The sequence below is a fragment of the Onychostruthus taczanowskii genome, unplaced genomic scaffold (assembly GCF_017590055.1).
Source record: "Onychostruthus taczanowskii isolate IOZ18803 unplaced genomic scaffold, ASM1759005v1 scaffold12, whole genome shotgun sequence".
NCBI classification, from domain to species: domain Eukaryota; kingdom Metazoa; phylum Chordata; class Aves; order Passeriformes; family Passeridae; genus Onychostruthus; species Onychostruthus taczanowskii.
This window is the reverse complement of record NW_024498351.1, coordinates 608919-620080: the sequence shown is the minus strand read 5'-3', so window position 1 is coordinate 620080 and position 11162 is coordinate 608919. Positions and strand designations below refer to the sequence as shown.

Here is an 11162-nt window from a genome sequence, read left to right as displayed (position 1 = left end):
TCAACTCAGTCCTTTGCAATTAAAAAAATTTCACTGAAAATTTTGTGGTTTTTTAATCACTGATTTACAGTAGAAAGAAGAAATCTTCAACACCAGTATTTCATATACACGTTAGAGACTGCACAGTACTGTTGCTTCATCTTTAAAAATCATTCAGGCGTTGAGTGTTTAGTTAGGAAAGATGAGTTCAGAACTGGAAAGTTTCCTTGAAATACATGAGCTACCTGTATTCAGCCTGACATTCTTATGTGCTGCTTTCTAGGTTAATAGGATTTAATCATATGGTTAAATCCATGGAAACTGAAGCCAACTAGAAAAAAGCTTCAGTATGTTTTAAGCATTGCAGCACTTGGTTCTTGTTTTAGAAACTATTAGTGACAGCTTGTAGGAACAACTTATAAAAGACTGCTAATAATATTTAAGTACTTTAATCTCCAAGCATTTCTCACTGGGTTGGGTTTTGTTTTTATATTGTAAGTTATGGATGAGAGCCAGCAGAGATACACAGCTGTACCATAGAATGATGTGCTTAATACTGCTGCTTGCTTATAGGTCTGGTTTGTTGGGGTTTTTTGCAGATTACACAATTTAAATCTACACTTCGTGCAAGTTAGATGTAGTTTTAGCTCAATTTCATGCAAAAAGCAATATATGATCATCATCTACTTCAGTGTTTTCATCTTCCTTCCTTTTCTTTATAAATACTACAACAAATGCCTTTGTCTCTATTCTGTTTCACAGCACTTCTCTCTGGATTCTAAGAAGCATCACAGAGCAGCACATGAAGGCTTACTTATAAGCAAAGTCACTTGAATGGCATGCTAGGATATTTTTCTCATGTGTACTTAAGCAGCAGTACTCATTTGAATGATGCCTAACAGGAGTATTTACTTTTAAGATACCTCTTCTCAGTAACTGAATTTAAGACATTGATTTTGCAATGCCTGGAGAATTGAATACTTTTGTGTTGAAGTGTTCTATCTCATAGCATCACTCTAATCTTGTGTGCCCATATAAGAGATCTAGATAAGTCCAAAACATGTATATTGTGAAAATATCAAGATGACAATGGAGTTTTACAACTATTACATCTGCCAATACGGCAAAATGGTTCCAGTCCATCTGGCAGCTTGGACCCATTTTCAAAATAATTCATTTCAAAATGAATCTTTAAGATTAAAGGTTTATGCATTAAAAAAAAAAAAACAAAACAAAAACCACAACAATGAAAAAAACCCCAAAAACAAACCAACAAAACCAAAACCACCAAAAAAAAAAACAAACCCCAAAAACCCCACTAACAAAGAAAAAAAATCCCACAAGCAAACATAAAAATCAACATAGAGCCATGGGAAAGCTCATTTAAAGTTAAGGGAAAGACTTCACCTTGCACTGAAGCTAATGGATCTGTCTCTAGAACAGTAAACCCCATCTAATGAAATGAGAAAAAGAATTTGGGTTAGTACCAAACAACTTGGGATAAACTGTCTACTCAGATACTATTGATAAGAGAAAGCCAGAGATTGAACACATTCTGATTTAAGACCCTAGTAAGTGGATTTGCAATAATCCAATTAAGAGAATGGTCTCATCTCTTTTAAGACTTTCCAGTTCTATCTCTGTTGCTGAGCTTTATTTCTCTATTACATGAAGGTAGTGTATTTTAACAAACTTTTTTTAGTTTCCTTCCCTCCCAACCAGGTTTTTTTTAAGGAGGGCAGCAAATCCAGGGTTTATAGCAGTGTTTAGCAGAGCTATTTTTGCTACTACGCCACCTGTGGCGACCCTTCCAAGAAAACAGCAGTGAAGGATGACTAACAGTTAGTACCTTTTATGTCCACATGGGAGTGCTAAGCACGTACCGAAAAAGGTGTCCATTTATAGTGCTTTCAAGTAGACGTTAACAATTTCTGGCATTAGGTGTAAGCATCTGTAGCACGACCACTTAGCAGCATACTTCTTTAAATGTTCAAGTTAACATTTAAAATCCAGATTTAAATTTACATTAGGCATTTTGAGAAAGCCCACCAGCATTTAAGTCATACTGATAGGTTAGGTGTACAAATGTAGCAGGGTTTTTTTATTAAGTGTCCGTAAAGCTCAAAATGTAAATGCTCTTCAGTCGAGAGGAGCATGTTATAGTCACAGGAAAGGGGCAGCTCATGTGACATCTTAGAAATGTTACTGTAACTAGGAAAAAATCATTAGCGACACACTGCTAAGTATTGGGCATATACAGACCAAATAATATACCAACCACTTGGTGGTAGGCCTAAGGAGAAGTCCAAGTTTCTCCTTTTTACCTACTGCAATTTCTTGCTTCTTGTGATGAAACCATACTTTAAGCTTCATGGTATTTTTATACAATGATCAAGATGTTACAATTATTAATTTTTACATAGCAGTTGTAGTTTGTATTGGATAAACTACTATAACAGTAAGAACGAGAATATACCATTACTTACCCCATTTTATCACCTTACACATAGGCCTAAAGAGTCAACAAATACAGCTACATCATCCAAGTTTGTAAAAGCACTTAAAAGCTATTGAGAGCATAGAAAATTGGGGCTTTCTGCTATTTAAACACACATCCCTTTGAGAGCTTTCATACAATGGATAAATATTAAGTACTTAAGGGAGGACTGAGCCAGAACAGGAATCAAGTATTTCGAGCTAGAGCTGCTACTTAAACTTACTTTCCTGTTGCATTACAATAGAAGTCTCTATCAAATTCAGCAGTACAATGAAAGCTCACACAGCCCAACAAAAGCAGAGTCTTTACTTTGTTCTATTTAATCACGTTCACATTTTTTTTCTTTCAGAAACAGGAATAAGTGTAAAAAACCCCAAACACCCCATCCTGCATGAAGAAAGCCTGTTTTGCAGATCTATTACAGAAATCCCATTGTCAAAGTGTTTATTTTTCAGCCACCAGATGAAAACCACTGCTTAAGCCCCTCAGGTAAAGCTTTTCATCATGCTATTTTCAAGGCACAGTGACTACTAATGAAATCCGTAACTTCTAAAAGATCGTATTACTACAAGAGGATTAACATGACCATACTTGCGGTATCACAAAGCTTAGATTTTAGCTTTAAAAATTGTGATCCATGAAGTAACTTGCTTAACTAAGTTTTTCCAAAAATGTATTGAAAGGAACACTTTTTATTGTATTATTTTGATAATGCACAAAAATATTTGAAATGCACAAAAATATTCTCATGTACAACTCAGAGAAATGATCCCCTTAACTGAAAATTATTATATTGGAATATTCTATTTAATTTTATAACTTTAACTCTGGACTTTTTAAAAACAAGTTGTCATTATTTAAACTGTGTTCACACTTGTCACTCAGTTCAAGACATTCTTAAAATATGCAGCATTTCATTTATATCAGTATCACCTCAATACAATGCAGTTTTATCTTTTCATTAGGTTTTAGTGAATATCTGAAAATAGTATTGAGTTAACTGCAGAAATTAATACAGAATACAAATGGCTAAACATGGTGTGCTAATTTTCTACTTTGCTTTCACAACAATATGAAACAACATAAACCAACAAGAAACAGGTAGCTGTTAATCTGTGGTTTTGTTACATGTTCACCTCATGGTAGTTACCCCCATACTCAGCCAATTTGTTTAGATAGCCATTTCAGCTGGACTTCAGACCTGGGAAAAAAAGGTAATCTGTTTTTGAGTTCTACCACAGTGTTATTCAATATGAAATTACGTTGTAATTGAAGAAATGCTGCTGTTGTAGATATTTCATCTTAGCACTTTTTTGGTTGTTTGGTTTTTTTTTTTAAAGTAAGTCACAGAAACATATGTCAAGAGGTAAAAGACCAAAGAAGAAATTCAGTGGAGAACCATGGCTCCCAAGCAAACCTGCTACATAGCTTCAGCAAGAGATTGCTACTAAAATTAAAATGTTAATTTGAAATGTAGCCCCATTTTGGACCTGGCCTTGCAATCCTCAAGCAGGTGAGAGCTGTACAACTTCTGCCTGCATCAAGAACTCTAGGATTACTCTTCCCAGTAAATAATTTTTTTAAGGTATGTGCTTTTGTGTAAAGCTGCATCTATAGACACTGACAGGCACTGGTAGAGCTATATACACAAGGCCAGTTGTAATTCAAGATTCAGATTTCGAAACTCTTACTAAAAATAAAATTTTAGGCTCCTTGAGCTCTGATGCTAGCAGCTGTTTATAATTTGCAAATTCGTCAGGTAACACAGCTATTTAAATATAAAATTACTAATAAAAATGTAAAAATTGGTATATAGTAGAATACATGGGAGTTAACGGTGGTAAGTAGTATTTTAGGGTCCTAAGATATTCATACCCACAGTGTGTAAAAAAAGTCAGACTTGCTTCCAGCTGTACCAGTCACACAAAGGCCTTACCTTCATTAGCAAGAATAATGCAACAAACCACTTCCCATAATTGTGGTTTTTTTTTATACACCTCAATATGCCAATATCGTGCCTTTACATGTTAGCATGTTTTTGCCCTTACGCACTCCAGAGCTCTGAAGATGAGACTTTTGGGTGCTTCTGTGGATGAGTGATAGTAATGGAAGTGTTACTGTGGTCTTTGGCACCTCTATCTCATTAATAAACACAGTCCTGCTCCATTTTTTTTCTTTAATAAAAAAATCCCATCAGTGGTGCATTTCATTAGCACTGAAGAGTAGAATAGGTCTGTACAGCCGGATGAGAGGAAAACATCTGAAATGCAATATATGCGTCTACAATTGTCTTTCCATCAATTGCACAGAAGCTTGGTCCACTTCTTCAGTTACAGTCTTCTTAAGAGCTTTGGTTACAGCATTAATGTTTTGGTAAAAAAAAAATCAGAAATGAAAAAACCAGAGCAGATGCTTTCCTTCTTTTCTTCAGGTAGATTTTTCATTGTCCTCTCCGGTCTTCTGAACCCGTGAATACTTTTTGCATGAAGACTTGAAGCAGCTGGGAGGCCAAGATATTGGCCAGGAAAAACTGCAAGGAACAGAGCCCTGCACATTCTTCTCGAAGAAATAAAATATTGGATACCACCATGCTCGAGAGAGAAAATTCGTCTGCGAAGACACCTTTAAAGTCTGTATTGGCACAAGCGTGTAAAGAGGAAAAGGCAACTGTCAGTTTAAAGGCTTATCATCAATTACGTTGAGTCAAGGCAACAGCAAAAACACAATGCATGTGCATGCATTTCCACAAAGACAGTGAATACTTAGCCTAAAAATACAGAATTGAGACAGATATTAGAGTCCAAATAATACTACAAACTGAGCATTTTTACCACAAAGGGATGCTTTGTTGCTGTGCAAAATTTGGGGCAACAAAGCACTCAAGACTTTTTCAATATGAGTGCTTTCAGGCATGTCATGTTTCCACTGATGAGTAATAGTTGAGAATTAGACTAAAAGGGCTTAACAACAATGCTTCTACTTGAAAGTGTTGTTGAAACAACAGCAGCAACAACCTTCTGAACCGTGTACCTTTAACAACATTTCCACAATAATTGTCATTAGAATTGTAGGAATGTCTAGGTAATATCAGTTATCCAGAAATTTTATTACTCAACTACTGTTTATTCATAAGCTGAGACAAAGAACCAATGACAGCATTAAAACTTCAAAAGCCCAAAAAAAAGGGCAAATTAATATTATTTAATTAAATAACAATGAAGTGAAACTCCTTGCCCATTCTGTTTCAACTTCAATATGGAACATCTATTTTTATTCTGAAATTAAGAACTAACTTGAAGCTTCAGGCAATTTTAACAAAAGCAGGCTACACAGTGATTGTGAAGGGCGCTCACCTTTTCATTAGCCATGGAGTGGTACCACCAGAAGAGCCGTGTGGTGATATAGTAGGCAATGATGACATCTACGGTGTAGTGTTCATGAGCAACCAGGATACAGATGATGCCAGCAGCACTCATCAGCCAGCAGATCAAGTGATACCACCAGAAATGACGTGGTGAATCTGTGAGACAGGGAGGTGATGGGGAAAAAACACAGCAAAAAGCCATCTGTTATTCTAACAATCCACAAAAGCAAGAGGGAAAGAAAGGAAAATTAATTTAAGGCTGCTAAATTTGAAAACATAACTCATATCACACCGGTACAGATCTACTATCACACTGGTACAGATTCCCTGCTTTGATTTGTATGAATCCACATAATGAATTACGCAAACTTAATGCAGTGTTCTTACTTTTTAAAGTGAACACAAGATGTTTAATCTTGAACACAAGATTAGTTAGACAACACTGCCACCCATTTTCTAGTCAAATTAAGTTTTCCAGTCAAATCATTTCTAGGATTTAGGGTGCAGAGGAAGAGACAAAATTGAGGTAAAACATACACTTTGGTTATTTAACTTAGTTGTATATAATCTTTTCTTTTCACAGTCTATATTTGAGTAAACTGAAAGCTCTAGAATTGATACAACCTGAGCAGAGATCACAAATTAAACAGAAGAGACACTCATTTTAATTATTAGGTTTTAATTAATTTGCACGAAGCCTCAGTTCCATGCAACAAAATACACTGTACAGAAAAGGGCAGTACGTGAATTTATACCCTTTAATGAAAGAGTTAACAAACGGGAGCAAAGTTATTCAAAATGCATTTCAGCCACCTCAATGGAAAAGTTCTCCTGTACTTCTTTCCCCATTGAAAAAAATGCCCTGAGTGTCACAATGATCATTCATAACTTCTGACAAGCTAACTGGCTTCATTTCACTCACAGTGGGAGGTTTTGGCACCTCTTGCCTTGTCAGCCTTTACTTTCACACAATACCAGCAGAAAAGCTACTGATCTCAACAAGCCTGCCCAGTAGGCTCTTAGAGGCCTGTGCAAAACAATAACTGTAGTGCCACTTTTTGGTGCAAGTGTCAAAACAAATTCTCTTAACTCTTCCCAAAACCCTGCAGACAGTTCTCCATCTACTGATTTTTTATTTTTTTAAGATAAGAAGCCAAGTAGTCTCAAGAAGTTGATGAAATCAGCATTGAGCAAGACAGACATACCAAGGCTAAAAATATGAATAACTATTCTGGCGAAAAATGGTGTGCAGACAATAAGTGAAAAAATGGCAGAATATGAAAGGAAGAGAAAAGCACAGCAAAAACTCCACTAAGCCAGGCATAAAAACCTTAGCATGTATCTTACACCAAAGACATGTTACTGAAAGAGCAAAAAAGACTGCCACAAGCAGCCTCTAATTCAGAGCAATTATAGGGCTTATGCCCTGGTTCAGATAACATTTTCGTCATTACATGGGAGGTAAAAAAAGGAAAGCTATGCATTTCTCATTTATAGAGCATAATTTCAGTGAAATATATGCATAACAATTAGGCAGCAGTCAAAGAGCTTATTACAAAAATTTGTATGACAAAATTGCACCAATCCTTTATAATATAAAGTACAGGAGAAATTAGCCCAGAAAATATTGGGTTGTCTTCATGTTTCCTGGTACAACTGAGTATGTGAATAGCATTAAAATACAACATAACAGACAACACAAGGCAAACAATGATGATTCTCAGACCTAAGAATCATCAGACTGTAATCAGCATCTTAAATCACTGTTCAAAGAAGAACATCTCAAATCTGCAATTTGGAGTCTATCACATTCAAGAGGTGCTTTTATATTGGGATTTTTTGTTTAAGGCAGAATGCAGCACTGCAGCACCTTGTTCCCTCAACACTTTAATAAAAGGAAGGCATCAAACTAATGCTGGTGAGTCTTATCTTTGTTTCAATGAGAACTCCACATTCCCATGAGCCAAGCTAGCATTTGCATCGTTTGGGATACAACAATAGGAGGGAAGACTCCAACTCCAAACATGGGAACTGAGAAGGGAACTCCCCGCTACATATTCATGAGTGGCCAAGCTCCCAGGATAGAAGCACTGCTTACCATATATTAGATTTAGAAGTCAGTGCTAAGTTCTCTAACACTTCAATAGATGCTCTCAGTGCAGCACAGATTTTTTCCTCCCATACCCCAGAGAAACATGAAGCAAAGGGAGAAACCATAACTGCATCTTCTGCATGCTTGCCAAATTCTTACCAACTACAAGAAGCACTAAGTGGGAGACTCAAGCACAAGACATCCAAAGATCATGAATTAACTTTTCATTGCTTGCAATAACTAATGTACAGCCCACCTGAGAAAAGTCACTTTGCTTCTGGATGCAGTGTAAGTGTGCAATGATGCTGTGGTCAAGCCACAAAATTCCCTACAATCCCCTGCAGCTAACCTGCACAGAGCTAGCGTGCACAATTACTAGAGCATGTTTTATCCAAAATTTAAATCACGTGGCAACAAATGATGAAAAGCTATCTTGTTTTAATCAAGAAATAAACACTTACATAAGGTGACACGTTTAGCCACAATTAGCCCTTAATTAAAGCACATAACACTTTTAGTCAGCCTTACCACAATCCCTAGGAAGGTGATGGAACAGCTCACCCTTGAGGCCATCACTAAGCTTGTGGTCAGGAGTAGTTAGCATGGATTCACCTTAGGGGAGTCATGCTTAACCAGCCTGACAGCCTTTAAAATCCGGACAACTGGCTGGATAGATAACAGGAGACAACTGGATTTGTCTATGTGAACTTCAAACAAGACTTCTGACACTGTCTCCCATGAGATCCTCACAGGCAATGCTGGACAATTAGTGAGGGTGGGCTGAATGGCAGGGCTTGGAGAGTTTTTAATCAGTGGCACAGTCTAGCTCAACCCAAAGGTTCATACTGGGTCCAGCATTGTTTAACTTACTTATCAGAAAATTAGCAAGTCTGCTGAGGATACAAAGCTCAGAGGACTGGTGCTGTGCTGTCCTTCAGAAGATCACACGCACTGGAGGGATGGGCAGGGCAGAACGCTTTGAAACCCAGCAAGGACAAGTTCAGGGTCCTGCACTTGGGATGGAAGAGCCTGGTGCACCACTACAGGGTGGGGGCCAACCTGCTTGAAAGCAGCTCTGCTAAGAAGTACCTGGGGGTCCTGGTGACCAAGCTGTCCATGAGCAGTGCCCTCATGGCCAAAAAGGGCAGAGTAGCCTAGGGTGTATTAATATGATCATTGCCAGCAGGTTGACAGAGGTAATCCTGACCCTCTACTCAGCCCAGTGAGGCACATGTGGAGTTCCAGGCTCCGTAGTACAAGACAGATGTGGACCAAGTCCGGTGGAGGGCTATGAGGATGATTAGGAAACTGGAGCACCTCTCTTATGAGGAATGACAGAGGAAAATAGGCCTGCTTAGACTGAAGTGTGAGAGGAAAGCTCATCAATGTGTGTAAATATTTGAATGGAAGGTGTCAACCAGGCCCTTCTCATCGGTGCCAAGCAATAGGACAAGAGGCATCAAGCAGGAAATGATGCACAGGAAGGTCTACCTAAATGCAGGAAGAACTTGTTTACTGTGCAGGTGACCACGCACTGGAACAGATTGCCCAGAGAGGCTGTGAAGTCTCCCTCACTGGAAACATTCAAGAACTGTCTGGACACAATCCTGCAGGATGTGCTCTACAGAACTCTTCTTGAGCAGAAAGGTTGGGCTAGATAACCTATTGTGATACCTTCCAACCTTATCCATTTTATGATTTTACTAAGCCACAGTTCCATTTCCACTCAATTTGTGTTTCAAACCCATATAAATACAGTCTGTGTACAACTGGCAAGTAACTTTTGGAGGGCAGTAGTTTTACATGTACTTTTGTCATTTGTTTTCCTGGTACAATGAATATGAACAAGAAAGTGCATTGAAATACAATCACTTACACTCTTTGATGAAGAGATAGACCAGCGTTAATACTACAGTGTGTCCACTAAACAGGAAGTCTCCACACAGGATGTGTGATCCAGTTATGGATAGACCACCACCAGAAATCAACCGCAGGATTCGCTGAACCTTTGCCTGAGAGTCTCCGTTCAACTAGAACACCAGAAAGAAGTATTGTAAGTGACCCAAGTAAACTTCTTGCCCAAACACATGTAGAGTCAGGGAGATAGGGATAAAAGGACAAATTATCTTAATTTTCTTCAGGTTTCTTTCACACATTCTTAAACAAATAAGTATGTGTTTCAAAGTTGACAGGTGACAAAGATCAGTTTGGTAACACTAGCATTCTGTCTATACTTTCCCAGGCTATGTTAAAATACACATTGTATGAGAATGAGATGCAGAATATACCAAAAAGGTAAACATTAAAAATTTGTAAGGTCAGATCTCTCATCGTAACAGCTGACAGAATCAATGAAACCCATTAAAAACTGATACATTTCATGCAAATTCTGGTATTCTGTCCAGAGCTGACTAGTATTTCTACTGAGTAAAACCCTCAAACTCACTTCATTTTAGATTTAGTTACAAACTCATTCGGGACTTAACTCCTATTTGTAGGATGTAAATTTTAAAAGCATGTATCAGGACCAGCTTTTGGTTTCTTATAGATACTAGGCAGTTTTATCTAGCTGCTTTAAATTAATTCTAGGGGAAAAAAAACAAACCAAAAAAAGATAACTGTTTTCCATAATCAGAAAACTATTCACATACAAAAAAAAATCCAGAAGAATTATCATCAACTGTTTTTCCAGAGTTCAAGTAATTAATCCTGGTTTAATGCTAGAAAAATGCACTTTCAGAGACATTTGCATTTTCCTTTGATTACCTCTTCTTACGCTTCCATACATTCTATTACACAGTCATTCCCCAAGCTATTAGAACAAAACCAATGAACCTTTATAATAGTGGCAGTTAAATAATTTTCAAAAAGATGCTGATTCGTAAGATAATTATTTCATTCACTATATCCCTAAGTTGTCTCAAAGTACAAGACAATAGCCATGATACTGTGACTCAAGACTAGAAATCTTATCCAAGAGGTGACAAATTTATTCCCCCACTAAACTGGCAATACTTTTTTCAGTACAGCTAACACAATAGAGTTTGTTCCCAGGAATTTTAAGTCTACAACTTTTTATTACTAACCTAAAGTGGGAGTAGCAACTCCTTTATGTCACCACTTAACTCCAGTGTCATTAAAGAATTTTTGTAAAACTATTAGTACATCCATGTTTCTGTATATATCAGTTCATTTATGCAGCTGAAATTAAGTCACATTTCTATAAATTT

General features: G+C 37.2%; 1 protein-coding gene across 2 annotated transcripts in view; it reads right to left on the bottom strand.

Annotated features, from left to right (window-relative positions):
- Positions 1–2903: 2903 nt before the first annotated feature.
- The window catches only part of SGMS2 (sphingomyelin synthase 2), a 35218-nt gene continuing 26959 nt past the window's right edge, over positions 2904–11162 (bottom strand). For both annotated transcript variants that reach the window (XM_041427899.1, XM_041427897.1), the window contains exons 4-6: positions 9809–9962; positions 5830–5996; positions 2904–5107 (exon numbers count right to left, since the gene is read on the bottom strand). In XM_041427899.1, the coding sequence (XP_041283833.1) occupies positions 4904–5107; positions 5830–5996; positions 9809–9962 (525 nt within the window). In that variant the 3' untranslated portion in view covers positions 2904–4903. The remainder of the gene's footprint in view (positions 5108–5829; positions 5997–9808; positions 9963–11162) is intronic.